The sequence below is a fragment of the Acomys russatus genome, chromosome 3 (assembly GCF_903995435.1).
Source record: "Acomys russatus chromosome 3, mAcoRus1.1, whole genome shotgun sequence".
Taxonomy (NCBI): Eukaryota; Metazoa; Chordata; class Mammalia; order Rodentia; family Muridae; genus Acomys; species Acomys russatus.
In genome coordinates, this window is record NC_067139.1 from 17590590 (window position 1) to 17618015 (window position 27426).

The 27426-nt window shown below is 42.2% G+C and overlaps 1 protein-coding gene across 1 annotated transcript; it reads right to left on the minus strand.

Moving 5' to 3' along the window:
- Positions 1–8665: 8665 nt before the first annotated feature.
- Positions 8666–24605, minus strand: LOC127210125 (serpin B9-like). Its single transcript, XM_051169812.1, has 6 exons — positions 24438–24605; positions 15605–15742; positions 15053–15170; positions 13162–13304; positions 10586–10741; positions 8666–9210 (listed from the first exon to the last, which is right to left on the minus strand). Exons 1-6 carry the CDS (start codon positions 24603–24605, stop codon positions 8812–8814), a joined length of 1122 nt encoding a protein of 373 aa, XP_051025769.1. The 3' UTR covers positions 8666–8811.
- Between the last annotated feature and the right edge of the window lie 2821 nt (positions 24606–27426).

Below are 27426 nucleotides of genomic sequence, written 5' to 3' on the forward strand. Positions count from 1 at the left end.
GATGCAGACTCTGGAGGCAAAGAAGAAATGGTACTGAACACGGAGCTGATGGTTCACTGATCAGATATAGGGAAATCTAGGACTTTAGATCTGGTTCTCATTTCAATGCTCATAAATATTTTCAATTGGATTTCAAAAATTCATTCTACATCACAGTGCCTCCACTTTTAAGGCTATCAGCTAAGTGTGGTGTTGGCAGCAGGCCATACTTGCTTCAGTCTCATTAGCACAGGTAGAACGAAAGATCATCGGGATCCCCTACACAGGACACAGCTGAGGGGCATGCTTTAGTCTCTGTCCATACAGAGCGTCTCCGCTCTTCTGACGATGGTTGACTGTTGGATAAAAAGAAGGATGGACTGAAGAGGAGTCAAGGAAGCAAACAACCATGACCTCCAGGTCCTGTGGGCTGGCTGCATCAACTCTGCATTCCAGACTCTGCCTGGGAAGAATGCTCCTGAGCTATGGATGAGGCATTAGACAACGTCCTCCACCTTTGCCAGCTACTAAGCCTCTGAGATGCTGGATGAGACCCAGTCACAGGCTCTTGTTATCCACTATGCTGTGCAGCAGGCAGCGTTCCCCTGCAGTGGCTGCTCGGGGGCCTTGCATCATCCAAAGGAAGCCAGGCTGCTTTTCCCTTGAGCATATCTCACCTCCCAGAAGAACGGACAGCTTGCTGCAAGCTAAGTGACTGCTCCTGTCACCTTAACCCAGTTCTGAGTCACTGTGCATCCTGTGACTGTGCTCTCACTGTCAGATGACATTTGACATCCAATGTGTGTTCCAGAGTTCTCCCTACTGTGCTAAGATGAGGATGAATTAGCCCAGAAAACTTCAGATCACACCATCACATTCTTCTTCCCCTTTCCCGAGAGAGGGACACAGCCTCCTGAAGTGTACCTAGATCCTTTGACTTTTCCATTTAAATCCCCCTCCTAGGTTCTTGAGGAAAGTTTGGACTGACTTATGTAAATGACTTACATTCTGGTTGGTCCTCCCAGCTGACCAGCTTACTGTCCCTACATTCCTGCCCATTCTTTTGTCACTTTCAAGTTCCATGTGAATCCTTGAAAACCTGTTCTTTCATCTTAGAATGCCATTACCTCCTCCCTGTCTCTGAGTTCCAATTCCTCCGCCTTCCCACCTTCATTGGGATAGGAGAGCCTCAGGGCCTCCGCTGTCCTCCCCTAGTGCAGCTGCTCCACCCAGGTCTGCTCTCCACTCCTAAGTGTCATCCTTTCTCTTAACAATTGTCTCCCACATTCTTCCTGCTCTGGAGCTCTATGAAGGCAAGGGAGATGCCTGGCACCCTAATTCTAAGCACCTGCAAACATGCTGAAGTGAAGGGGCTTTCTGTCAGTAAGGAGTGAGTTATTTTGTAAGTGGGAATGAACAAAGCTCAAATTTGGACTAGACACTGAAGATCATTATGGGCCCAGTAGTAAAAAAGATAATTTTTTTTCCAATATCTGCAAAAACAAAGTGAGGCAGTCAAATTATCTAGGTGTTAGAGCATTAGGCAATGCATGAAAGACCAGTAAATAAAAGATTATAGTATAGAAATCACCCATAACACTGTAGCACCAAGGCCTGCCCGAGGAAGAGCCAACAGAGCTCTAGGCACCAGCCTTAGGATCAGCCTGTGTGACACTGGCCAGCTGAGGTTTCTAGATCAGTCTCCTTTTAAAATGCACAACAGACACCATATCCCAGCTGACCCTTTTCCTAACTGCAGTCCTGAATGTCCCTTCTGGACTCAGTGTGTACCTTGTAAACATGGCTTCAGTGGGTCTCCCAACCCCAACCTGAACCAGCCACACTTACCTTCCAAATTCAAGGCTTCACTATGTAGCATTTACTGCCTGGGTGCCTCAAGGAGCTCAGTAGTGCTGCCTTCCAGACTCTGCTTTCCTTTTATTCACTCTCTACATGGTGCAGACTTCTTCTTTAGTGCCTCTGGTCATGGGAGGGGAGATAAGCCTCCTCAAGCCATGGTCTTTGTAGGAAAAGTATGGGTGGGGGTTGGGGACCAATTGAGCCCTTAGAAATTGTGAAGAGACTCACTTATATCTGCATACTAGCCCAAAGGGCATGTCCGATGAAGCCTTCACTTACCAGGAAACTGGGACAGAGGGGAGTACATCCTATTGGGACTCTAGATGAGAGAATCATGGGAGAATAGCAAAGTAGAAGGATCCAGAGGGTCCTAGAAACCTCCAAGTAGAACATTATGATAGGCAGATTTGGGCCCAGCAGTCCTGCTCAAACTAAGGCACCAGCCAAGGACAATACAGGCAGTACACTTTAAACCCCTACCCAGACCTAGCCAATGGATAGTACATTCTCCACAGGTGAGTGGAGAGTGGGGTATGACTTTCACACATACTCTGGTGCCTCATATTTGACCATGTCCCCAGAGGGGGAGACCTGGGGCACTCAGAAGATGGATAGCAGGTTACTAAGAAGAGACTTGATACACTATGAGCATATACAGGGAGAGGAAGTCCCCCTCAGGAACAGTCATAGGGGAGGGGAATAAGGGGAAAATGGGAGGGAGGTAAATGTGGGAGGATACAGGGATGGGATAACCATTGAGATGTAACAAGAATAAATTAATAATAATAATAATAAAAGAAAATGTGAAGATAGAAAGAGCTTTTGCTGGATGCCAAGGGAGAATGTTTGCAGGATTTTAATAATGTTCTGAGGGTTGGGACAGGCTTGGAGGTGACAATTATTGAAATCTATTTTCCCATACCCATTCTTTTTTTCTGACAAACAGTAATCAAAGCCATTTTGTGTCTTCCACCCTTCCCACATGCCAGCTAATAGAATTGTTTGAAAATGAAAATTACAGTCATGTGTGCATTCTTCTTCTGTTTCTCTGATGTTCACAAGGCTCAGTAACTGGCACACAGGCAATAAACTTGCTACACAAATCCGTCTGCAGTAGTAGACTTCTTTTCAGGGATTTCAAGCTCAAGTTAAACCAAAATTCTTGATCTTGCAATTGAAAGGATTTTCAGGAGGGATCAGTTCAACTAGAGTTGGATTTGTTGAAAAGCCAACACATGTATATTGAAAAGGTAGTCATATACAATGGGAGTCCATGTAGAAAAAGACAATGAGACACACCTCGGCGTGCAAGGAAGAGCCTGGCTCAGTGTCTTGGAAGTAGCTACCCATGTGACTCTGGTGGCTCTCAATTTCTACATCTTACAGAGTTGCTGAAAAACACTCATTCCCCTGCATAATTAATAGTGTTGCAAATTATAGCTGTTTAGTTGTGTTAGGGCAACTGTTTAACACTGTAGTGAACAAAGCCATATGAGACCAAGACACACAAACAGAACTTCATCATAGAAATAGGAACATTAGAAAGACCTCACACACAGGAAAACCTCATACTGTCTACAGGACTACTCATCCACTTCTCCTGGATTTTGCTGTTCTTGAGAGCTCACTCAATGTCAAACAGTCTGTGGATTTCACTCTACTTGCTCTCCATTGTGGCTAATGGATGGCCTTTTTTCACCAACCTCTTCCTGCATGGAGCTTTGCTGTGGTGCACTTTGTCTTCTCCAGGTGCTCTCCTTTTTCCTCTTGGCTCTGATGTTTCCATAAAAGGATGTTCACACCAATGTCTTCTAACCCCTGACCCAGCAGGAAGTCACAGCAGATGCAGAAATATTGTTCAGGTTGTGTCTTTCTTTCTCATCTTGCTTGAGGAAAGGTTTGGCTTGCTTATGTGCAGCATCTGCTTCCCCAGTCACTGTCTGCTCTCCACCAGCAGAAGGGGACATCAACCTCCTGTCCCTTTAGGTTTCTCTATTTCCTCTGCTCTGACCAACAACCAGTTCGACCATCTCCTGTCTTAACTTATGATATTTGGGCCACTTTTCACTTTGGTCCCACATGACTGAAACAGTTGGCCCATAGTTTTCTTCCTCTTTGTCCTTGTGTCCTCTGACACAGAGACTCCTTTCTGCTCTGCTTTTCCTTCTTCCTCACCCTGCTCACCTCAGTCTCTTCCCTGTTATCCTCTTCTTACAAAAGGCCATGTGATTTTCTTTTCTTGGCTAAAATGCTCTGGCCTTATCTGCCCTGCACCCCTGTAGTCTCCAGTTAGTTTTCTATCTGTAGTGTGTTAGGACATAAAATGGATCTGCACTTTAGGACACTACCTGTCATGAGAGCACAGATTCCACAGCAATACTCCTATCTATTGACTTTATTTTCCTAAAGAAAGTTACTGTCATCATCTTCACTGTACTTCCTGCTTGATTGCACGTGGTCCTCACCCTTCTCCCACCTGGAGAACTGTTTGGAGTCAAATTCTACCATACATTGGCTGCTTAGGCTTGAAACCCTCAGGACTAAAGCAGCTGCCCCTCGTGCCAAAGCTCTCGTTTTTATTTTTCATAAATAAGTGTGGCTTTTGTGGTGCCTTGAATAGATATTATACTCTGGTAAGATAAAAGGATGGGTTAGATGGCTGGTAGCTCATCCCTTCTGCTGTTAATAGGATGTCCTTGAGAGTTCCAGGAAGCTGCACGTCTACATATGGGAAAGGAGAAGGACCATGGATGGTAATGCTGTCGGTAAGATAGTTGCTTCCCCATTCTTCTTTGTAGCTTTTCAGCATAGATTAATATTGTGTGCACATCACCAACCTTCACAGACAGGATGAACTGAGAAGGCAGGAGCCTTCATCAGACTCAGGGGTGCAGGGCTTCCTTCCTTCCTTTCTGCAATCTCTTTAACTTTATTGGTCTTTCGTTCCTTTCTCAAGAGGTATTTGTCAGACTTTTGCTTCTTCTCCTGGCTAAAGGTGTATGAATAATGTTATCTATAATTATTTTCAGTTTGTCAGCCATAGATTTTTCAGTTTTTATCTATTGTCAATTTTACTATCGACATGTATGTACAAAAGTATGTACAGACATTTGTACAATCCTGTGAAATTTCTGGGCCATATGAAAACTCTTCATTTAATATTTTGGCAGAATCAATGAATGAATTTAAAGGCTTCTGTGTGATTATAATTCCTCACCAGCCAGTTATGCCTTTCAGTTTTTCCCTGTACTTGCTTGTCCTTATTGATTTAAACCTATGAGTGTCATGGTGCCACTAATAATGGTTTTGAGTTTTACTTGCCTGAAGAATGATAATGTCAGTCATTAGGTCACGTATTCACAGGCCATTTATAGATCTTCCCAAAGATTGCCTACTGAAAGTTCTTTATACTTTCATTTGGAGGTGCCTAATTGTCATTACCACCATCATCACCATCACCACCAGCACCACCACTATCCTCCTCCTTCTCCTCATAATCCTGGCACTGAATTGCATGACACCAGATTGTTCCCTCTTTCTTATTCCCAGTTAGCTTCTTCATCTCTATGGTAAAATTTAAATCCTCCTAAGACTGAAGACCCTTACTCCCTAAGAACATGTTAGGTGACTCTGGATTCTCTGTGGGACATGACTACTGTTAAAACCCTCCTAGTCCTAATCATAGTCTTGGTCTGTCTCTCCCTCGAACCTGTGCGGCCTCTGTTAAGAAAACCCCCTTTCAATCCTTCATAGCTCCCACTTAAATTCCACTTTTAAGCCTTCATTATTGGAGACTTGACTGGTTCCCTGAGATCTCCTTTTCAAGGATGGCTGAGCCCAAAGATTGAAGGTGCTCCATAACTTTGGAGATGAATTTTTTTAAAAATCCTGTTCAAAAAGTGGCTTGTCCTTAGGTAGTTTTCTCTCAGCTCCTGTAGGTGAAAGACTGACTATACCTGGAGTCAGTGCCTTACCAAGATAGCCTGTGGGTCTCTGACCCTAACTTCCTGTGGTTTGTGTAGTGGACTTTGTGGGCTTTTGCTTCCCTGGGTCAGAATGTATCTGCCATCTTGATACTGTGTGCTTATTCAGGCTGCCTGCTTTTGGGCCTTCACCTACAGTGAATAAATAAGTCTAATTTGTGTCTACTCACAACTTTTCAACATCTCCCCCATCTCTGACCCTTCTCATATCCTAGATATAGATTGTGGAACTCACATTGGAAGGAAGCTGACTAGGAAGCTGCTCATAGTCTACAAAGTACCACGATGTAGTGGCTGGAAAGATGTTACCTGAAATAAATGTTTTATCAGAAACAATACAGGATAGTTTAAAATTTTTTCAGTGAGGGTTGATCTGTGAGGACTTAGTTTAATAGGCTACAATGCCTGAATCACTAATAAGATCCATTATCAGACACTTTCATTATGGGGAACCAATAAATCATTTAAAGTTGGTTGTGGTGGTACACACTAGTAATTCCAGGATCAAAAGACAAGAGAAAGTATATTTCTGTGAGTTCAAAACCAGCCTGGTGTACATATCAAGTTCCAGACTGCCAGGAATACAAAGGGAGACTGTATCACAAACAAAGGAATGATGTGCAGGATGCAAGAAGCCATTGGGGGCTCTAAATCAGTGCTGTGATTAGCCCTAGTCACTTTTGCCCTGGCCTGACTCAGCACTCCAGACCTTTCCTGATGCAGGCTCTGTCTTTACAAAGACACTCCCACAGCATGGCTGCCCACTGCAGGGTTTCCACATATCTATACAAGTGCAGCTCTATGTTGAATCAGGCCAAGATGGGCAATGACGAACTGACATCCTGATCCATTTCTCCTGGAGATAGGCACTTTATGGATCTCCTGTCAAACCCATCTCATTAGGCACTGACAGCTCAAGGCATATTCATAGTGTACTGTGAGGATTTTATATGCTTTGGTTGAGGTAAGAAGGACCTTGTGTGATGTGTGGGGAAGCCACACTATCTCTCTTCCCCCTACATGGTGGAAAGAGAGCAAAGCCAGTGGATCCCCGCATGACAACAGCTCTTAGCAAAGCTGCTCTTCATCCATGCTCTCCAAAGGTTTTCTGTATTATCTGTTACTTGTGAGGTGCTCAGAGAGCTAAGCCACTTCCTTTCGTTGAGTGGCTATTCCCTCCAGTTTCAAATAGTCCTTCTTGGAGGTGTGTGTAGACAGCCCTGGATAGCAGAAGAAAGGTAAAGGAAGTTATAAGGAAGTTCCAAGATTCCAGAGTCCCTGCATTAAGGTTGTGTGACAGGGAAAATGGCTCTGGGAGAGATCTCCTCAATGGAACTGTCTTCAGGTTGATCAAGCTGCTCCAGAGAGGGCACAGTAATGCAAAGTTGCTGTCCTTTTGTGGGCTTGTGTGATGCTATCCCTGGCATATGTCCTGGAATGGAACCTTCTGGAACAGAGGTCAGTCCTATGCTGATGTCTAGGAGTACCTCCTGGCCTTGCTTTATCATGTTCATAATCTCATGGCACCCTATAACTCTACTTGCTGGCTTTGCCCAGTTAGACTAACCTCCTGGTAAGAAATTAGTGGTGTTTTATGTGCATTGATTCTGATTATAACTTACTAAATCATTTTATCTGAGTTACAGGAATTCTTCATTCAGTTATTTGTACTTGTGCCTACCAGGGTGCTCATGGTTCAGGCAGAAGACAACTTGCTGGAGTCGGTTCTCTCCTCCACCACGTGAGTTTCAGGAAGAACTCAAATTGTCAGGCATGGCAGCAAGAGTCATCTCTGAAGGCCATGATTACAGAGCTTTCCGTCTGTCCTTCTTCACTCCCTGTTCATTCATGGTATTTTTCTTTCAGCCTTATGGTTTTGTTCAATATATGTAATTGAGTAACACCTATCTTACGCCACAGGTTGAAGCATTGCTTTTCCTTCTCTTTGGTCAAAAACATTTACAAGTCCAGGAAAACTGGATGATCATATTTATAAGAATCACTTTGGGATTCTTCATCACATCACATATAAAATAAAAGTCATATGGGATCAGTGACCTAAATATAAAAGCCACAAGCCATTAAAGCCTTGGAGGAAAACATGGGGACAGTGTACTGTGGCCTTGGGGTTGACAGTGAAAGTCTTAGCTGTGGCCTGCATACCACATAGTGAGAAGAATTAATGAAGGGAACTTCGATGAAAAGAGAAATCTCTGTGCATCAGAGGACACGGTCAAGAAAGCAAAGAGACAACCAATACAAAATGTCCACAATAGGAAAAGTGGCAGAGACAGAGAGGAGATTGTTGGTTATGCAGACAGAGGAGGAATGGAGAGCCATTTCTTGATGAATTCACAATGTGTTTGAAAGGGGATGAAGACATGACACAGACATGTCACTGACTCTTACCCATAAATTGCTGATATTGTTATAAGAATAACTGCAACATATCCAGAAAAGCCATAATAGCAGATAATAGTCAATTAATTAAACATGTTTTTATTTTTTTAATTTCCTTCTAGGTGTGTGAATATAAGCACACGACGCACATGCGAGACCCATTAGAATCCAAAAATGACATCAAGGCCATGAAACTGGAGTTTAAGAAGCTTGGAGCAGTCATGTGGTGGTGGGAAATGTGCCTGGGCCCTGTGCTAGAGCTGGAAGCTCTCCTGACTATTGAGCCTTCCCTCAAGCTCCATTATGATTCTCTTACACAGTGAGATCACATCTAGTTGCCTCTAAATTATTGGCTGTAAGTTGCCGCTACCAGAGGCATGGCATAGGCTATAGGGCACCATTAGGTTTAACCTGGCATAGGGCACAATGATTGTTGTGATAGAAAGAGCCAAATGCAGGCATCATAAGATCAGGCTGCCAGGAGAAAGTTTCCTCAGCTTGGAACATGGCATCCCCTTATTTGCACACCCTCACAGAGTGTTGAAGAGATGCTGAAGAGAGAACTGTGCCCTATGGAGTAAATGTGCCTTTATGGAGATGAGAACCTGCCACAGAACAGGATGCTGTTGGTTTTGTTGTGCCTGATGAAGAAAAGGAAGGGGTGGTCAGCACAGAACACTTGGCCCAAACAACAATCAACCACTTCCATGGCTGACCCTGCTGCAGCCTCTGTGCCTTCCTCGTTGACCTCTACCACGCTCTGGTGAAGACACTTGGACACACTTAGACCCCTCTCTGGAGACATTGCTGATAAGTCAGCACTGCCCTCTTGGAAGACATCCACCATTCCCAACTGTTGAAAAATGGATTCCATGTCATATTTCTCTTGCAGCCTGAATTTTGGAAGGTACACCTCAATCTCAGTTTTCGTCATAAAACCAGGTTTGGTCCAGGCTGTTAACTTCTCAAAGGTGAGATTGTTTTCCACCTGAAAAAGCAGAATTTGGGACTTTCAGACTCACAGTTGAGGTCTTACCCAGAGCCACATGGGCAATTCTTCCATCATTTTACAGGGGCCACTGCCTGTTCCTATAGCTAATGTGAGGGTCCCATTGTCCTGCCAGTTTGTTTGTGTCTTCCTTTATGGGCTTGGGCACCAAGATACTGATGATCAGAAGACTTGGTTGTCTTCCCCTAAATCACTTTAGGGATATCTTTGATTCTGACAGATTTCCATGTCCAGGTGACTGTGATTTAGTTGCTGTCTGATTTCATTTTCTTTTACTAGACTTAGTTCAAAGACAATAAATCATGTCTGCTGAAGTAAAAATTAAACATCAAAATATAAAGGACTCTTTGTGTGAGCCAAACTAGAAAGTGGATATCAAGTTGCTTTGTGTGTTGTTATGGCTTTCATGAAGAAATATCATCAAAGACTCTTCATGAACTATCGCTCTGAAACTTGTGACAATGTTTAGTGAGGTACGGAAAACTTAAGGTGTGAGGTGGGTCTAGCTGAATAAAGGAATTAGTTGCTGGTGGTAAACTTCAGGTGTTCATTATCAATCCTTTGTCCTTTGTCCTTTCTCCTCTTCAGATAAACTAAGAAATCCATATTCCCTTCCACATTCACCTCGCCTATGTGTGAAGGGGCCAAGAAACTTGAAGTGAACTCTCTGAATCTGTTTGCTGAGATAAATCCTTCCTCCTGTAGGTTATTCATGTCAGGACTTTTGTCAAGGTTGAAACACTAGCTCACACTCTAGAAGAGCAATGCCACAGTTAGGGAGCTGGAAGCAGAGAGCAGGGGAGCTGTTCTATTTACAAAGACCCCTGAGGTCCTTCATACTCCACTGTCCACCATGGAGAGGATGGCTTCCCCACTGTGGGAAATCCTGCTACAAGGTGTGACATAATGACCTTTCTGACTCTTCCCTCCCAGCTGCACCCCTCTTTGTCTTTGTTAGACAAGTGCAATAATTTTCCATTTTATGTTCTCAGATATTAAATAAAATACTGATAAATATCATGACACAGATTATATTACAGTGAGTGAGAATTTTTTATGCACTGTGCTGTGTACTACTTGAGTTCTCTTCATTTCATCCTCTGTGATAAACATCTCTGAAGTTACATCATTTGCCAGGTGCAGAGCACCCACAAAGGGAGCCCTGGACACAGTTTGAGCCCAAAGCCCAGAGCCCACACATAACTCAAGTCTGGGTCTGTGAGTGTTACCTTCTCTAATAGCCATTGCCAAGGTGACAACATTGGGTTCTGTTCTAATGATAAGTGGCCCCAGGGACACTAGATTTTCTCAAAGACATTCAGAGTGGTCAATGATACAGACTCTTATTCCTCACCTTGCTGAGGTCCACACCTTCATCTGGGAGCAGGATGAACATACTCAGCTCCTTTCCCTTATAGCGCATCTCCAGTATTTGTGACTGTACTTCCGTCACAAAGGCGAAGTTGAACTTTTTTTCCTGATACATCATCTGCACTGGCCTTTCCTCCTTCTGTACAGACAAATACATGCCATATTCCATATTGTTAAGATAGTTCAGTGTATCCAAATGATCTGCACTTAGTTTCAGAAGTCACTCAATATAAACAATATTCAATTCAGATGAGCACTTAGAACACGTCTGCTAGCCTCTTCTGATTTCATTAAAAATGAGTGTAAGCTGATATGTGACTTGTGTCTGTTAGGGTTTTCCAGTGTGACCAAATGCCATGTCAAAAAACAATTTGTGCTGGAAAGGGTTTATTTTTTTATTCCAACTCTCAGGTCACACTCCCACACTGGGGGCAGTCAGAGCAGGAACTCAGGCTGAAGCCATGGAGAAAGATAACATTTTTACACACCCCCATGGCTTTTCCAGACTGGTTTCCTCCCTAACTCAGATGCACATACCAGGGCTTGAACACTATGCATAGTGTGCTGGACCCTCCTCTAGCAATCATTAACCAAGAAAATGCCTAGAAGATTTGCCTTTAGAACGATTTTATGGAGGTAATTTCTCAACTTAAAGTCCTTTTTCTAACTTTTCTCAGATTGATACACAGAATCACACATAGAAACACATGGACAGAGAGACAGACAGACCAACCGCTGGACAGACGTACACACACACACCAAGAGCAAAACAAAAAATAAAACCCAAAATTTATCAGGACATGCGCTAACTACAGAAAGATGATGCATTATCCAGAAAAGGAAGTGAAACATTAAACTGTTACTATTTAAGAATCCTAGGTTTGGGTTTAAATGACCCACAAAGACTCATGTTCGAAAGCCTTTGTCCCCAGATAGTGACCACTGAGAGCGTACCAAACGTTCAGGAGGTGGAGACTAATGGGAGGGAAGTTATATATTGGAAAGGATGCTCCTCTGAAGGACATTGACCTGCAGCCCCTTCCTGTTTCTCTCTTTTGCTTCCTGACCGCTGTGAGGTGGGCAAGCCTCCACCATGCATTTCTGCCATGCTGTACTGCACCACCACAACCTGGATTGGACCAACTGACCTAGAAGGAAACTTCAGGATCCATCCGATTAGATAAACTCTTCCCTCTTTAAGTTGACAATGTCAGTTAGTTACTCTAATGGAAAGAAGACTAGTACATCACAGCTAGAATTTTATCATTTAATATGGTCAAGAATTTTATCTATAGAAATAGCACAATCAATTATAAATAACAGAAAACATTTTCCTAAAGCCGACTGGAATATTTTCATGGTGGTGTGAATGGGACCACAGGCAGATACTTCCTCTCAGATAACAGCATGGCCACAGAAGCACACATGCTCAAAGGTTCATGATGGGTCACAGCCTTCCAACCCACCACAGAGCAGAAAGCTCAAGAGCACATACAGGCACAGGACTGGGGTGGAGCTATACAGCCTCATAGCCCATCAGAGGGAAGGGTAATTCCAAGTTAAATTACTACCGATGGGGACCATATGGGCAGATCTCCATGTATGTTTGTTATGCCTTAACAGTGTGAAAACCCTTCACAAAGCAGATAATGTTTTCAACCCTTTACAAGTTGGGGCCCTTTGCATAGACCCTTATGTATTTGTTTGTCATTTTTTCGAGTTGGTGCAGTTCTAATAATCCACCAGTACTATTTTAATAAATAATTGGGTCTTCTGGAAAGACTTTAATTACAGTTGGACAATAAACACAAAAATTTCCTACAGGCCATCTATAATATGGATTAAATTTCCCAATAAAAAGTCACTTTTCCAAACTCTTTAAGAATATTACTAATAAAAAAAAGGAATGAGAAGTTTAACATTGATAAACTCTAAAATATATTAAATTATATGTTATAGTGATTGGGCAAATTATTCTAATATCTACTTTAATTCAAGTTATACTCTAGATAAGACTGACATCTTATTAACTTCTTGTCATTATTCAAAAGCTATGAATACTAGTTAATAACAATTAATTGAAGAATAATTTAAGTGGTTCTTCTTTTAAATAAAAAAAACCCCTGAAGGATGCATATGTTTGTGCATTCTTTCTACTCTGTGCCATGCTCCATAAATGGATTATACTTCATTAGCAGCTCAGTTTTCACTTTTTATTGAACATAAATGAACATTTGGTTCCTACTATGAGGCAGAAACAAAGGTTTCATGATAAATTTTCAGAAGTGGTAAGAGTCATCAACAGAATACAATTTCACACAGGCAGTAAATACTATTTATTTCTATATTGACTACATGAAGTTTATCCCTTCATTCAGAAATATAAGTCTCAAAATGTTTTCTGTGCTTTCCTGATTTTCTTTTTCTTGGCCTCTGATGACTCTCAGCACCCCACACAAGCTAAACAGTCTCTACCACTGATCCGTGAGCTGCATAGTCACTGTAATCACTTTGTAGGCAGTTTCTTCACTGCATGGACTTTTGGATACTGGTCCTTACCTCATTTATTTTAAATAGCATTTCCGTGGTGTTTCCTCTTTTAAACACTTGATGCCACTTTCCTTTGAAATATAAGGCATTGACAAGGATCAGCCTGGTCTCTCGATCAACTGAGTCACTTGACAACAGCTCTGGAATTTTGCCTTTAAGAAAGCAAAGACTTCATTCAGGTTCCTTAATACACGTGTGAAACATAAACCAATAGGACATCTGGTAAGATACAAACATCGTGTTTTTAAATTTGCTGAATGTGGGTAAACACTTTAAAAAGTAAATCAAAACAAAACTCCAATGTCCATGTTTGACTAGAGGTCATGCACCCTGAGGAACATTGCCAAGCTGAGGATGGTGAGAGACTTGTAAGTCTCTCAAGAAAGCAGGTTGAGGAAAAGCAGAAAAAACAACTCCTGGGTGGAGAAGAAAACAAGCAGGAAATGTGGAAGAGGTGAGAGTGGAGCAGGGTTACCCCCCTGGGCTGGGTACACCTGGTTGTCATCTGGACTGGTTATGGAATCAGCTAAGAGACATGTCTGGCCAGTCTGTGAGGTCATTTCCCAGATGTAAGTAATGGAGAGAAATCGCCTCAGAGTGGGCAACACCCTGTTGTGATTATTGATACAAAGGTAAGAGAGAGAAGTAACAGTGCTTTTGTCGGCCTGCCTCAGAAGTTATTGCTGAGGCACTGTACAAGCATTGCACCTGCCAATTTTACCTGACAATTGATCTGTCCCTCATGAGGATGAAGACTAGTGGCTCTGCAGAATCCTGTAGGCCTTGCATGCCAGACTAAGACTGCTGAGGTGTCCACTGAATAGACTGAGCAGCTCCCACATCTTGGTCACTCCACATGAGGAAAGTCTACTGATGAGTGCTCAGTTTATACTGTGTGTGTCCATCTATTTAGACTCATCTATAATATATATTCATTCTGTTCCTCTAGAGGACCCAGCTAGTAAACTAATGTTAAATTTAGCGTCTACTCTAGCACTCCACGGTCATGGCCAGTTCTATCCTCCCACAACATGGCAGAGACTCAAAGTCAGAAAGCGTTTCATGGAGGAGGTCTTCCTAGTCTACACTCTGGAGTGCTGTCCATCCCTCGAAGATGTAATGCAGGTAAGAAGATAGATTCCCTTCCTCCGTAATTGATGTCTGAAAGAAAAATTTTCTTTCAGTACTGACTTTGAGCAGAAATAGAAATGTACCTAGCGATAGGAAAACATCTGAATGGTTTAAATGTCAAGCAGTTATCTCAGTGATCTGAAAGACCAAGGCTGCAAGATGCCATCTCTGACTAAAAACAAGTAAGGTTCAACTGCAAATGGGAGGCTCTGTAGGTCGGTGTAACTGACAGCCCTGACAGAGGGTCTTCATTGGAGATCAAGTCTAGGTTCATGAAACAGAAGTAACAGAGCTGAAACAGGATGTGGGGAGGTAGAGACAGAAGTCCTCTTCAGAGCTAAGTGGACTGAAGCAATACAGGATGGAGGAAGAAGCAGATACAGGCAGGTAGTCAGGGAGGTCTACCCAGGGGTCTCCATCTCAGAGATGTCAGAGTCACATGGCCTGTGAACACTGCACGACACCTGTGTCTTCTAAGGAATCTGTTTGACTTGAGTTCTCAGGATATTGCATCTGGCCCTTTGTCCTTCAAAACTGCACCAACTGCTCTGTCTTTAAAATCTCACTGTCTGAGTAGAACCTTCATGATTTCACTCTAAATGCTACCAGATGGACTAGCTAGTCTGCATCACTTGGACTCTGTGAAATCACAGTGAGATTAGTCTGTGGTGTGAAGAAGTAAACATTAATGGAATGAGGAGGGGAGGAAGGAGAGGGGCAGGGATGGCAAGGACAAGACTGTGGGGTGTGAGTAACTTGAGATTCTGACCGTCAGTCTCTTTGGAGATCCACGTGTTTATGTGTTTCCGGGACTCCTCTGCAGCTGTGACAAAGGAGAGCTGCTCAATCTGTGAGTGATAGAACTGAAGGCAGGACTCCTTAAAGGCCTTTGGAGAGAAAAATATTCAGGAAGGTAAATTTCAAATAAATGTCAGCAAGTGCTTCAGTATTCTGAACTCTACGGCATTACAAAAACTAAATTATCACTTTAAACTACAGTAGATATCACTTTAAATTACAAACATCTTCATATACTAGGGCTTTCCAGTGGAAAGAACAAGTAAATAAATAAACTTAGAAATAGATTTTAAATCTTCGAGGACAGTTACATAGGTGAGTCTCCCATTATGTAACCCAAGCTGCTTATAACTCATGACCCTCTAGTCTCAGTCTTCTACAAGCATGCATTAAAGATGTACACCCTCATACTGGATAACACTTGTCCTTACTCTTCTCAAGTTCTCTAGGGCCTTTCTCCTGGCATCTACAGCAACAAGTATTTGGGTACAATTGTTTCATTCTACTGGTACAACTAACTTACTAGGAGCAATTCAAATTTTCTCTCTGCAAAGAGCCTGTTGGCCATTCTAAGGGTGTACTTTCTGTTTGGCTTCTTCAGGTGACAGAGAAGTGACTCGAAGCCCTGGTGAATGTCTTTCACTTGGTTTAAACCAAGTGCCTGTGGGGGGAAAAAAAAAAAACGAAACATTATCAGCTCCGTGAAGAATCATGTTATTGCAAAGGAAGTTTATAGGTAAATAGAGTCAAGTCCCTGAGGGTCTAAGTTTGATTTCCACTAAGCACATACAAAGATGGGCCCACTGTGTGCCTGTAATCTCACTTTAGGATTGACTGACAAGAGGAAGACACCCAGCACTGACTCCTTCCTCTTCATAAAGAGGCAAGCAAGAGTGCACACAAGCATGTATGCATGCTTCCGAATGCGCAGGCACACACATACATAATTAATATTGGTTAGACTATAAGGACTAATTATGAAAAACCTCTTCTGATGATTAATTATCTTTTTATTTTTATTTTTTGTTTATTTTTTTCTTTTTTCCTTTTTTAATTATTAATTTATTCATATTACATCTCAGTTGTTATCCCATCCCTTGTATCCTTCCATTCCTCCTTCCCTCCCACTTTCCCCCCCCATTCCCCTCCTCTATGTCTGTGACTGGGGGGGGGAACCTCCTTTCCCTGTATATGCTCATAGGGTATCGAGTCTCTTTTTGGTGACCTATTATCCTTCCTCTGAGTGCCACCAGACGTCCCCATCCAAGGGACATGGTCAAATATGGGGCACCAGAGTTTGTGTGAAAGTCAGATCTCCTTCTCCACCTAACTGTGGAGAATGTCCTGTCCATCAGTTAGTCTGGGTAGGGGTTCGAAGTTTACTGCCTATATTTTTCTTGGCTGGTGTAATAGTTTGAGGAAGACCCCAGGGCCCAGACCCACCTGTAGTTTTCCAGGACCCTCTGGATCCTTCTATTTCCTCATTCTTCCAGGCTTCTCACACCTAAAGTCTCAATAGGATGTCCTCCCCTATGACCCACTTTCCTGGTAGTTAAGTTTTTCATGGGGACGTACCCCTTGGACTAGTGTCTCGACATAAGTGAGTATATACCATTTAACTCTTTTTGCTTCTGGGTGAACTCACTCATTATGATAATTTCTAGTTCAATCCATTTGTCCACAAATTTCAGGAATTCCTTGTTTTTAATAGCTGAGTAGCATTCCATAGTGTAAATGTACCACGGTTTCTTTGTCCATTCTTCTACTGAGGGACACTTAGGCTGTTTCCATGTTCTGGCTATTATGAATAAGGCAGCTATGAACACGGTTGAGCATATGTCCCTGTTGGGTGGTAGTGCATCTTCTGGGTATATTCCAAGGAGTGGAATAACTGGGTCTTGAGGAAGCCCTATTCCCATTTTTCTGAGCTAGCACCAGAGAGATTTCCAACGTGGTTGTACTAGTTTGCATTCCCACCAGCAATGAAGGAGTGTTCCTCTTTCTCCACATCCTCTTCAGCATGTGGCATCAGTTGAGTTATTGATCTTAGCCATTCTGATGGGTGTAAGATGGAATCTCAGTGTTGTTTTGATTTGCATTTCTCTGATGACTAAGGAGGTTGAGCATTTCCTTAAGTGTTTCTCAGCCATTTGATATTCCTCTTTTGAGAATTCTCTGTTTCCTTCTGAGCCCCATTTCTCTATTGGGTTATTTGGTTTGGTGGTGTTTAATTTCTTGAGTTCTTTATATATTTTGGATATTAGACCTTTGTCAGATTAAGGGTTGGTGAAGATCTTTTCCCAGTCTGTAAGCTGTCGCTTTGTTCTCTTGACAGTGTCACCTGCCTTACAGAAGCTTCTCAGCCTCATGAGGTCCCATTTATTAATTGTTGACTTTAAGGCCTGGGCTGTTGGTGTTCTGTTCAGGAAGTTGTCTCCTGTGCCTATGTGTTCCAGAGTCTCCCCCACTTTTTCCTCTAACTGGATTAATGTCTCTGGTTTTAGGTTGAAGTCTTTAATCCACTTGGACTTGAGTTTTATGCATGGTGACAAATAGGGGTCTAATTGCATTTTTCTACATGTAGACATCCAGTTAGACCAGCACCATTTGTTGAAGATGCTGTCATTTTTCCATTGAATGGATTTGGCTTCTTTGTCAAAAAACAAGTGACCAAATGTGTGTGGATTCATCTTTGGGTCTTCAGTTCAATTCCATTGACCCACTAGCCTATTGCTGTGCCAGTACCACGCTGTTTTAATTACTGTTGCTCTATAGTACAGCTTGAGATCCGGTATGGAGATTCCTCCAAGGATCTTTTGTTGTATAGGATTGTTTTTGCTATTCTGGGCTTTTTGTTTCTCCATATGAAGTTGAGAATTGTTTTTTCAATATCTTCAAAATATTTTGTAGGTATTCTGATAGGGATTGCATTGAATCTGAAAATTGATTTTGGTAAGCTGGCCATTTTTACTATGTTAATTCTCCCAATCCACGAACAAGGTAAATCCCACCACCTTCTGATGTCATTTTCAATCTCTTTCTTCAGAGATTTAAAGTTTTTTTCAAATAGGTCCTTCACTTGCTTGGTTAGGGTTATTCCTAGATATTTTATATTGCTTGTGGCTATCGTGAAGGGAGTAATTTTCCTAATTTCTTCTTCTGCCTGTTTGTCATTTGTATATAGGAAAGCTACTGACTTTTTTGAGTTTATTTTGTATCCTGCCAATTTACTGAAGGTGTTTATCAGCTGTAGGAGGTCTCTGGTGGAATTTTGGGGGTCACTTATATACACTATCATATCATCTGCAAATAGGGATAATTTGACTTCTTCCTTTCCCATTTGGATCCCCTTGATCTCCTTTTGATGTCTTATTGCTCTGGCTAGAACTTCAAGAACTATATTGAAGAGATATGGGGAAAGTGGGCAGCCTTGTCTGGTCCCCGATTTTAGTGGGATTTCCTTGAGTATCTCTCTATTTAATTTAATGTTGGCTGTTGGTTTGCTGTATATAGCCTTTATTATGTTTAGATAAGTACCTTGTATTCCCGATCTCTCCAGAACTTTAAACATAAATGGGTGTTGGATTTTGTCAAATGCTTTTTCTGCATCTAAAGAGATGATCATGTGGTTTTTCTATTTCAGTTTGTTTATATGGTGGATTACATTGATGGATTTCCATATGTTAAATCATCCCTGCATGTCTGGAATGAATCCTACCTGGTCATGATGAATGATGTCTTTGATATGCTGTTGTACTTGCTTTGCGAGTATTTTGTTGAGTATTTTTGCATCAATGATCATAAGAGAAATTGGTCTGAAATTCTCTTTTTTTCTTGGGTCTTTGTGGCGTTTAGGTATCAATGTGACTGTGGCCTCATAGAATAAATTTGGTAATATTCCATCCATTTCTATCTTTTGGAATAGCTTGAATAGTATCGGTATTAGCTCCTCTCTGAAGGACTGGTAGAATTCTGCGCTGAAACCATCTGGCTCTGGGCTTTTTTTTGGTTGGGAGACTATCAATGGTTGCTTCTGTTTCTATAGGCAAAATAGGGCTATTTAATTTGTTTATCTGGTCTTGATTCAATTTTGGCAAATGGAATCGGTTGAGGAAATTGTCCATTTCCCTTAGATTTTCAAATTTTGTGGCATAAATGCTTTTAAAGTAGGTTCTTATGATTCTTTGTATTTCTTTGGTGTCTGTTGTTATGTCTCCCTTTTCATTTCTGATTTTGTTAATTTGGATAGTGTTTCTCTGTCTTTTAGTTAGATTGGCTAACGGTTTGTCTATCTTGTTAATTTTCTCAAAGAACCAGCTCTTGGTTTTGTTGATTCTTTGGATTGTTCTCTTTGTTTCTAATTTATTGATTTCAGCCCTGAGTTTGATTATTTCTAGGTGTCTACTCCTCTTGGGTGTTTCTGCTTCTTTTTTTTTCTAAAGCTTCCAGATGTGTTGTTAAGTTGTTTATGTGGGATGTTTCCATTTTCTTTTTGAAGGCACTTAGTGCTATGAATTTTTCTCTTAGCACTGTTTTCAATGTGTCCCACAAATTTGGGTATGTTGTTCCATCATTTTCATTGAATTTCAGGAAGTCTTTTATTTCTTCCCTTATTTCTTCCATGACTCATGTGTCATTAAGTAGAAAGTTGTTTAGTTTCCACGTGTTAGTATGCTTTTTGTTATTTCTGTTGTAGTTGAAGTCCAGCCTTAGACCATGGTGATCTGATAAGATACAAGGTATTATTTCAATCTTCTTGTATCTGTTGAGGTTTGCTTCGTGACCAACTATTTGATCAATTTTAGAGAATGTTCCATGGGGTGCTGAGAAAAAGGTATAATCCTTTGCGTTTGGGTGGAAAGTTCTGTAGATATCTGTTAGATCCATATGATTCATGACATTGGTTAATGAAGTTATTTTCCGGCTTTGTTTTTGATTCAAAGACCTATCCTTGAGTGAAAGTAGGGTGTTGAAATCTCCCACTATTAATGTGTGGGTATCGATGAGTGGTTCAAGCTTTGTTAATAACTCTTTTACAAATGTGGGAGCCCTTGTATTAGGAGCATAGATGTTCAAAATCATGATGTTTTCTTGATTGACTTTACCTTTGATGAGTATGAAGTGTCCATCCTCATCTCTTTTGATTAATTTTGGTTGAAAGTCTATTTTATTAGATATTAGAATGGCTACCTCAACTTATTTCTTGTGACTATTTGCTTGGAATATTTTTCCCCAAGCTTTTACTCTGAGGCAATGTCTGTCCTTGTGGTTGAGATGTGTTTCTTGAAGGCAGAAGAATGTTGGGTCATGTTTATGCATCCACTCAGTTAGTCTGTGTCTTTTTATTGGAGAATTGAGACCATTGACCTTGAGAGATATTAATGACCAATGATTGCTAAGTCCTTTCATTTTTGGTATTTGTAATAGTTGAGATTTTGTGAGGTTGTGATTTTGCGATGGTATAGTTACCTACTTCCTATGTAGTTTTGGTTGTAGTTTGACCCTTTGGGGTGGAGTTTTCCTTCTAGTAACTTCTGTAAAGCCGGATTTGTGGCTAGGTACTGTTTGAATTTGTTTTTGTCATGGAAGATATTGTTTTCTCCATCAACAGTTATTGATAATTTCACTGCGTTATAGTAATCTTGCCTGGTATCTGTGTTCTCTTAGGGTTTGCAGAACCTCTGTCCAGGCCCTTCTGGCTTTCATGGTCTCTTCTGAGAAGTCTGGAGTAATTCTGATAGGTTTGCCTTCATATGTTACTCAGCCTTTTTCTCTTGCAGCTTTTAATATTTTTTCTTTGTTCTGTATATTTTGTGCTGTTGTTATTATCATGTGGTGGGAAGATTTTCTTTTCAGGTCTACTGTATTTGGTGTTCTGTATGCCTCTTGTATGCTCATATACATCTCCTTCTTCAAAATGGGGAAATTTTCTTCTATTGTTCTATTAAAGATATTTTCTGGGCTGTGGAGTCGTTTGCCTTCTCTTTCCTCTATCTCTATTATTCTCAAGTTTCGTCTTCTCATGGTGTCCTTGATTTCTTGAATGTTCTGTGTCAGACACTTTTCAGACCTAGAATTTCCCTTGATGGATGTTTCCAGTTCTGCGATTGTATCTTCAAGTCCCGATATTCATTCTTCCATTTCTTGCAATCTGTTAGATAAGGCCACCTCTGAGATGCTTGCTTTTTTTTCTGATGCTTCTCGATCACGTTTTTCTTCTGTGTGTTCCTTTATGATAGCTTCCATTTTTATCTTCAGGTCTTGAACTGTTTTAAAGATTTCCTTCATCTGGTTATTTGTATTTTTCTGAAATTCTTCAAATGCCTCTTTATATGATTCTTTTAAATCCTCAGCCCTCTTATTTGCCTCCTCCTGCATTTTTTTTTTTTACAGATTTTATTTGTTTCTTCCATTATCATCTTACTTACTAAGGACTTGAGGTCATTTTCTTGTATATCAATTGTTGTTGGGTTCTCCAGGTTGTTTTAATTGGGATTGCTGGGATCTGGAGATGCCAACCTGTTTTGGTTTTTGTTAGCGTTATTTCACTGTCCTCTTGTCATTTTGGTGACTCTGATGTTGGGAGGTGGTTTGTAGTGACCTTCCCTGTTTGAGAGTCAATAGTTGATGCCTGATTATAGGTAGGGTGCCCTTGCCTGTGGGGATCAGGGAGTATTTCCCTGGACCAGGCAGGTGATTCAGATTCTACTCCTGGAGACTTTTCTCAACACCTTAGGCTCCAGGCTGAGTCATGCAAAGTAGGTTTCTGTTTGGGCCTTTTCACCTTACTGCTATAATTCAGATCAACAGTTTTGGGATCTAGAATAAGGTCAGCACACAAGCTCTCTGGTTGTGTAGGTTGATCCCAGCTGCCTGTCCTTCCTGTTGCTTTGTAGCCAAGACCCCAGGTGGATCAGATCTTCTGGGCTGCAGCTGTCTTTTAGCTCTGCCTCTATACTCTGTAGGAGCGTCCGGCCTCTCCCATGAATTTGGGAGTTCTTGCTTGGTCTGCAGGAGCTGACCCAGCTAGGATCTGCCTGTTGGAGATTACAGGATCAGTGCCTGGTGGGCCTGAGACAGTATGGTTTCAGGCCACTGGCAGTATCCAAGGAGGCAGCAATTTCCCTGTATCATGAGAGGTCCTTTCGTGCCCGCAAGAATGGACCCAGCTAGGTTCTGTTGTTTGGGGAGTGCCGGGTCAGTGCTGGCAGCCCGGGCAAGTGGCTGGTGACAATGGTGATTCAGACCACTGGTGGAATCCCCTGTATCTTCTCTTTCTGCCAGTGAAAGCCAGGATACTCCCAGATCACTTTAGGTCAGCAGTTAGACACCGCAAGCAAGACCCACGTGTCCCGATAACGTGGGTGGTCCCACTGGGCTGTGGGAGCAGTCCATGCTGATTTCTAACTGCCTCTGTTTGCAGGGTCAATCCTTTGTGTCTGGCTTCAGATTGGGCCCAGGATGCAGACCACGAGCTACACGCCAGTTCTGGCTGTTTTTGGTGAGTCCTGCCACCTGTGTTTCCACTCGGGCTAGGCAGGTGACCTCCACAGTTTGGCGTGGTGTGGATGGAGAGGTTCAATGGTAGTTTCACCCTATTCGCTGAGACTCCTCAGGTTGGGGATTCCGGAAAATCCCCTCCCCAAATGGTGAGTTTGGGTTTAATGTGCTGGCTGCAGCTTGGTTGTGGATTTTGTTTCAGAGTTTGGGGAATGTGTTTAGCACCTCCGGGCTGTTGCTTGTCCCAGGGTTAGACCCACTGGCAGTCTGCAGAGTTTGGGGCCCCACTCACCTACAGTTCTCAAAATCCAGCAGTCTGTGGCTCCATTCACATGCCTGGTTTCCTCGGAGTAGACCAGCTATGGTGCATACTGGTCAATGCCATCTTGGAATCCCCCTTATTTATTTTTTCAATGAACATTTGTTTCTTTTATTCACAAAACATTAGACTTACCCTTCTGTCAAGATTCTTTTTCTTTATGGTTTTACACAAAGGCCCTTGAGGTGTATCAATTATAAAACATGTCAAAAAGAACATCTTTACAGTTTACAAATGGAGCTTTGTACAAGAGTTCTCTATAAAATTCGTCAATGTAAAAAAGATGCTGGAGCTGAATGCAAGGCATGTTCACTCCAAGTCAAGGGAGAGGAGTAGAAGACACTCAGGTCATAAACGTGATGAGGCCAGGATCAGAATGGTACCAAGAGACGATGGGAAAAATCAAGCAGATACTCTGAACATTCTAGACTCAAAGAGAAATCAGGACCAGAGGAGAGAAAAGTCCCCAACAAAACATAAATACTTCTAATGACAACTGAGCATTAATCTTGTCTTCATGGTCTGAGTTTGGAAATGATTAGGATGAGCAGGTATACCTGAGAGGATCTTCATGAGAAAAAATTTCTGGCAAACCACAGAGCAACAGTGACACCTTACTACCATGGAACAGTATGCTGAAGGTTTTTTCTCAGGCAAATGCCTCCTTTTTGACTTGGAACTCTGACTCCAACTCCTTGCCTAGATATTAGAGACCCATTCCTAATACCCTTGAATGTTCATGGGAAGCCAGTTAAAATAACCCACCTAATGCCCACTCAGCATTGGACTACCTACACACATTGTAGCCCCTTCAACACCTTAGCTGATGCAATGAAGGTTGGACAAAATGCAGAATAGGAATTATATTTCCTTGTCCTAGATTTATTACAGAGTCTGTTGCCCTTAAGATAACATAGACCAGGCTGGGCTTGGAGGATCACACCTTTCATTTCAACATTTGGAAGGCAGAGGCAGGTAGATATCTTTGAGTTACAGGCCAGCCTGATCTACGCGAGTCCAGAAGAGGAAAGGCTATAGGGAGAAATTCTGTCTTGAATCACCAAAAATAAACAAAGAAAAACTAGATGGGTGTCAGCAACCCGTGTTTCAAAAAATTACTATATCTTCTATGTTCTTACTTTGGTGAACTTGGGACTGAACCTATGTTATAGCATAATATTCTCCCTCCATTTTTATAAATCTTGTTTTATGAAAAGTAATTTTCCCAGACTATTCTTGGACTTGGGATCCTCCATCTCTGTCTCCTTCAGAAGCTGCAATTAAAGCCCTGTTCTATAAGGCATAGCATGTGATTATGATGCACCATTATTTTATGAAAATTGGACAAAATTTTGGGTGTGCCCTCAAGTCATAGCTCAGGAAATCTCATTTTCAGGAATCAAGTGTTAGTGGAGGAGATTGTGTCTTCCTTCCTCTTTATTTCCTGCTCCCTAAACCAGTGTGTGCATATCACCACTGTGCCTTCTCAGAAGCTCTTATTCATGCAAAACAGGTATAGGGGTGACACACAACTTACCTGGGCTATCTGGGCTGCAGTGTCTCCCTTCGCCCCCAAGAGGACCATAGCTAGAGCAGAGGAGATGCTCATAGGAGAAAAACATACATTTTCAGAAGGATCTTTTTGACAGAGCATCTTCAACAGTTGGATGGCAAAGGTGCCATTGGCTTCACACACAGTGCTCATGATGCAGAGTCTGGAGGCAAAGCAGAAATGGTACTCAAGGCAGAGCTGATGGTTCATTGATAGAGGGAAATCTGGGACTCTAGTCCTGTTTCTCATTTGAAAGGTCATAAATCTTTTCAATTGGATTTCAAAAATTCCTTCTAGGTCGCAGTGCTTCCACTTTTAAGGCTATCAGCTAAGTGTGGTCATGGCAGCAGGCCATACTAGCTTCTGTCTCATCTGCACAGTAGAAGGAAAGATCATCAGGAAACCCATACACAGGACACATCTGAGGGGTGTGCTCTAGTCTCTTTCCATACAGAGAAGCTCCTCTCTTCTGACCATGGTTGACTGTAGGATAAAGAAAATGGTGGAGGGAAGCAAACAACCATGACCTCCAGGTCCTGTGGGCTGGCTGCATCAATTCTGCATTCCAGACTCTGCCTGGGAAGAATGCTCCTGAGCATTGATGAGGCATTAGACAATGTCCTCCACCTTTGCCAGCTACTAAGCCTCTGAGATGCTGGATGAGACCCAGACACAGGCTCTTGTTATCCACTGCACTGTGCAGCAGGCAGCATTCCCCTGCAGTGGCTGCTCAGGGGCCTTGCATCATCCAAAGGAAGCCAGGCTGCTTTTCCCTTGAGCATGTCTCACCTCCCAGAGGAATGGACAGCTTGCTGCAGGCTAAGTGACTGCTCCTGTCACCTCAACCCAGTTCTGAGTCACTGTGCATCTCATGACTGTGCTCTTACTGTCAGATGACATTTGACATCCAATATGTGTTCCAGAGTTCTCCCTACTGTGCTAAGATGAGGATGAATTAGCCCAGAAAACTTCAGATCACACCATCACATTCTTCTTCCCATTTCCCGAGAGAGGGACACAGCCTCCTGAAGTGTACCTAGATCCTTTGACTCCTCCATTTAAATCCCTCTCCTAGGTTCTTGAGGAAAGTTTGGGCTGACTTATGTAAATGACTTACATTCTGGTTGGTCCTCTCAGCTGACCAGCTTACTGTCCCTACATTCCTGCCCATTCTTTTGTCATTTTCAAGTTCCATGTGAATCCTTGAAAACCTGTTCTTTCATCTTAGAATGCCATTACCTCCTCCCTGTCTCTGAGTTCCAATTCCTCAGCCTTCCCACCGTCACTGGGACAGCAGAGCCTCGGGGCCTCTGCTGTCCTCCCCTAATGCAGCTGCCCCACCCAGGTCTGCTCTCCACTCCTAAGTGTCATCCTTTCTCTTAACAATTCTTGTCTCCACTATTCTTCTTGCTCTGGAGCTCTGTGAAGGCAAGGGAGATGCCTGGCACCCTAATTCTAAGCACCTGGGAGCATGCTGAAGTAAAGGGGCTTCCTGTCAGCATGTAGTGAGTTACTTTCTAAATGAAAATGAGTAATGATCAAATTTGGACTAGACACTGAAGCTCATTAATGGGCACAGAAGTAAAAGAGATAATATATTTTCAAGATCTGCAAAGTAGATAAAAGATGATAGTATAGAAATCACCAATAACACTGCAGCACCAAGACCTGTCGGAGAAGGAGCCAACACAGTTCTAGCCACCAGCCCTAGAACCAGCCTGTGTGACACTGGCCAGCTGAGATTTCTAGGTCAGTCTCCTTTTAAAATGCACAACAAATACCGAATCCCAGCAAACCCTTTTCCTAACTGCAGTCCTGAATGTTGCTCCTGGACTCATTGTGTACCTTGTAAACATGGCTTAAGTGGATCTCCCAACCCAAACCTGAACCAGCCACACTTACCTCTAAATTCAAGGGTTCACTATGTAGCATTTACTGCCTGGCTGCCTCCAGGAGCTCAGTAGTGCTGCCTTCCAGACTCTGCTGGCCTTTTATTCATTCCCTACAGGGTGGGGACTTCTTGTTTAGTGCCTCTGGTCATGTGAGAGGAGATAAGCTTCCTCAACCCCCGGTCTTTGTAGGAAAACTATGGGTGGAGATTGGGGAGAAATTGAGCCCTTAGAAATTGTGAAGATAGAAAGAGCTTTTTCTGGATGCCAAGGGAGAATGTTTGCAGGATTTTAATAATGTTCTGATGCATGGGATAGGGTTGGGGGTGACAATTATTGAAATCTACTTTTCCATACCCATTCTTTTTTCCTGACAAACAGTAATTCAAGCCATTATCTGTCTCACACTGTTCCCACATGCCAGCTAATAGAATTGTTTGAAAATGAAAATTACGGTCATGTGTGCATTCTCCTTTTGATTTTCTGATGTTCACAAGGCTCAGTAACTGGTGCACAGGCAACAGACTTGCTACACAAATCCATCTACAGTAGTAGAATTCTTCTCAGGGATTTAAAACTCAAGTTAAACCAAAATTCTTGACTTTGTGACTGAAAGTAATTTCAGGAGGGGTCAGTTGGACTAGAATTGAATTTATTGAAAAGTCAACACATGAATAATGAAAAACCAGTCATATACAATGGGAGACTATGTAGGAAAAGACAATGAGACACACCTAGGCATGCAAGGAAGAGCCTGGTTCAGTGTCTTGGCAGTAGCTACCCATGGGCCTCTGGTGGCTCTCAATTTTTACATCTTACAGAGTTGCTGAGAAACACTCATTCCCCTGCATAATTAATAGTGTTGCAAATTATAGCTGTTTAGTTGTGTTAGGGCAAGTGTTTAACATTATAGTGAACGAAGCCATATGAGACCAAGACACACAAGCAGATCTTCATCATAGAAATAGAAACATTGGAAAGACCTAAAACACAGGTAAACCTCACACTCACCCAGTTCTCCTGGAGAATGTCAAGGTTTGATTTTGCTGTTCCTGAGAGCTCACTCAATGTCAAACTCTCTGTGG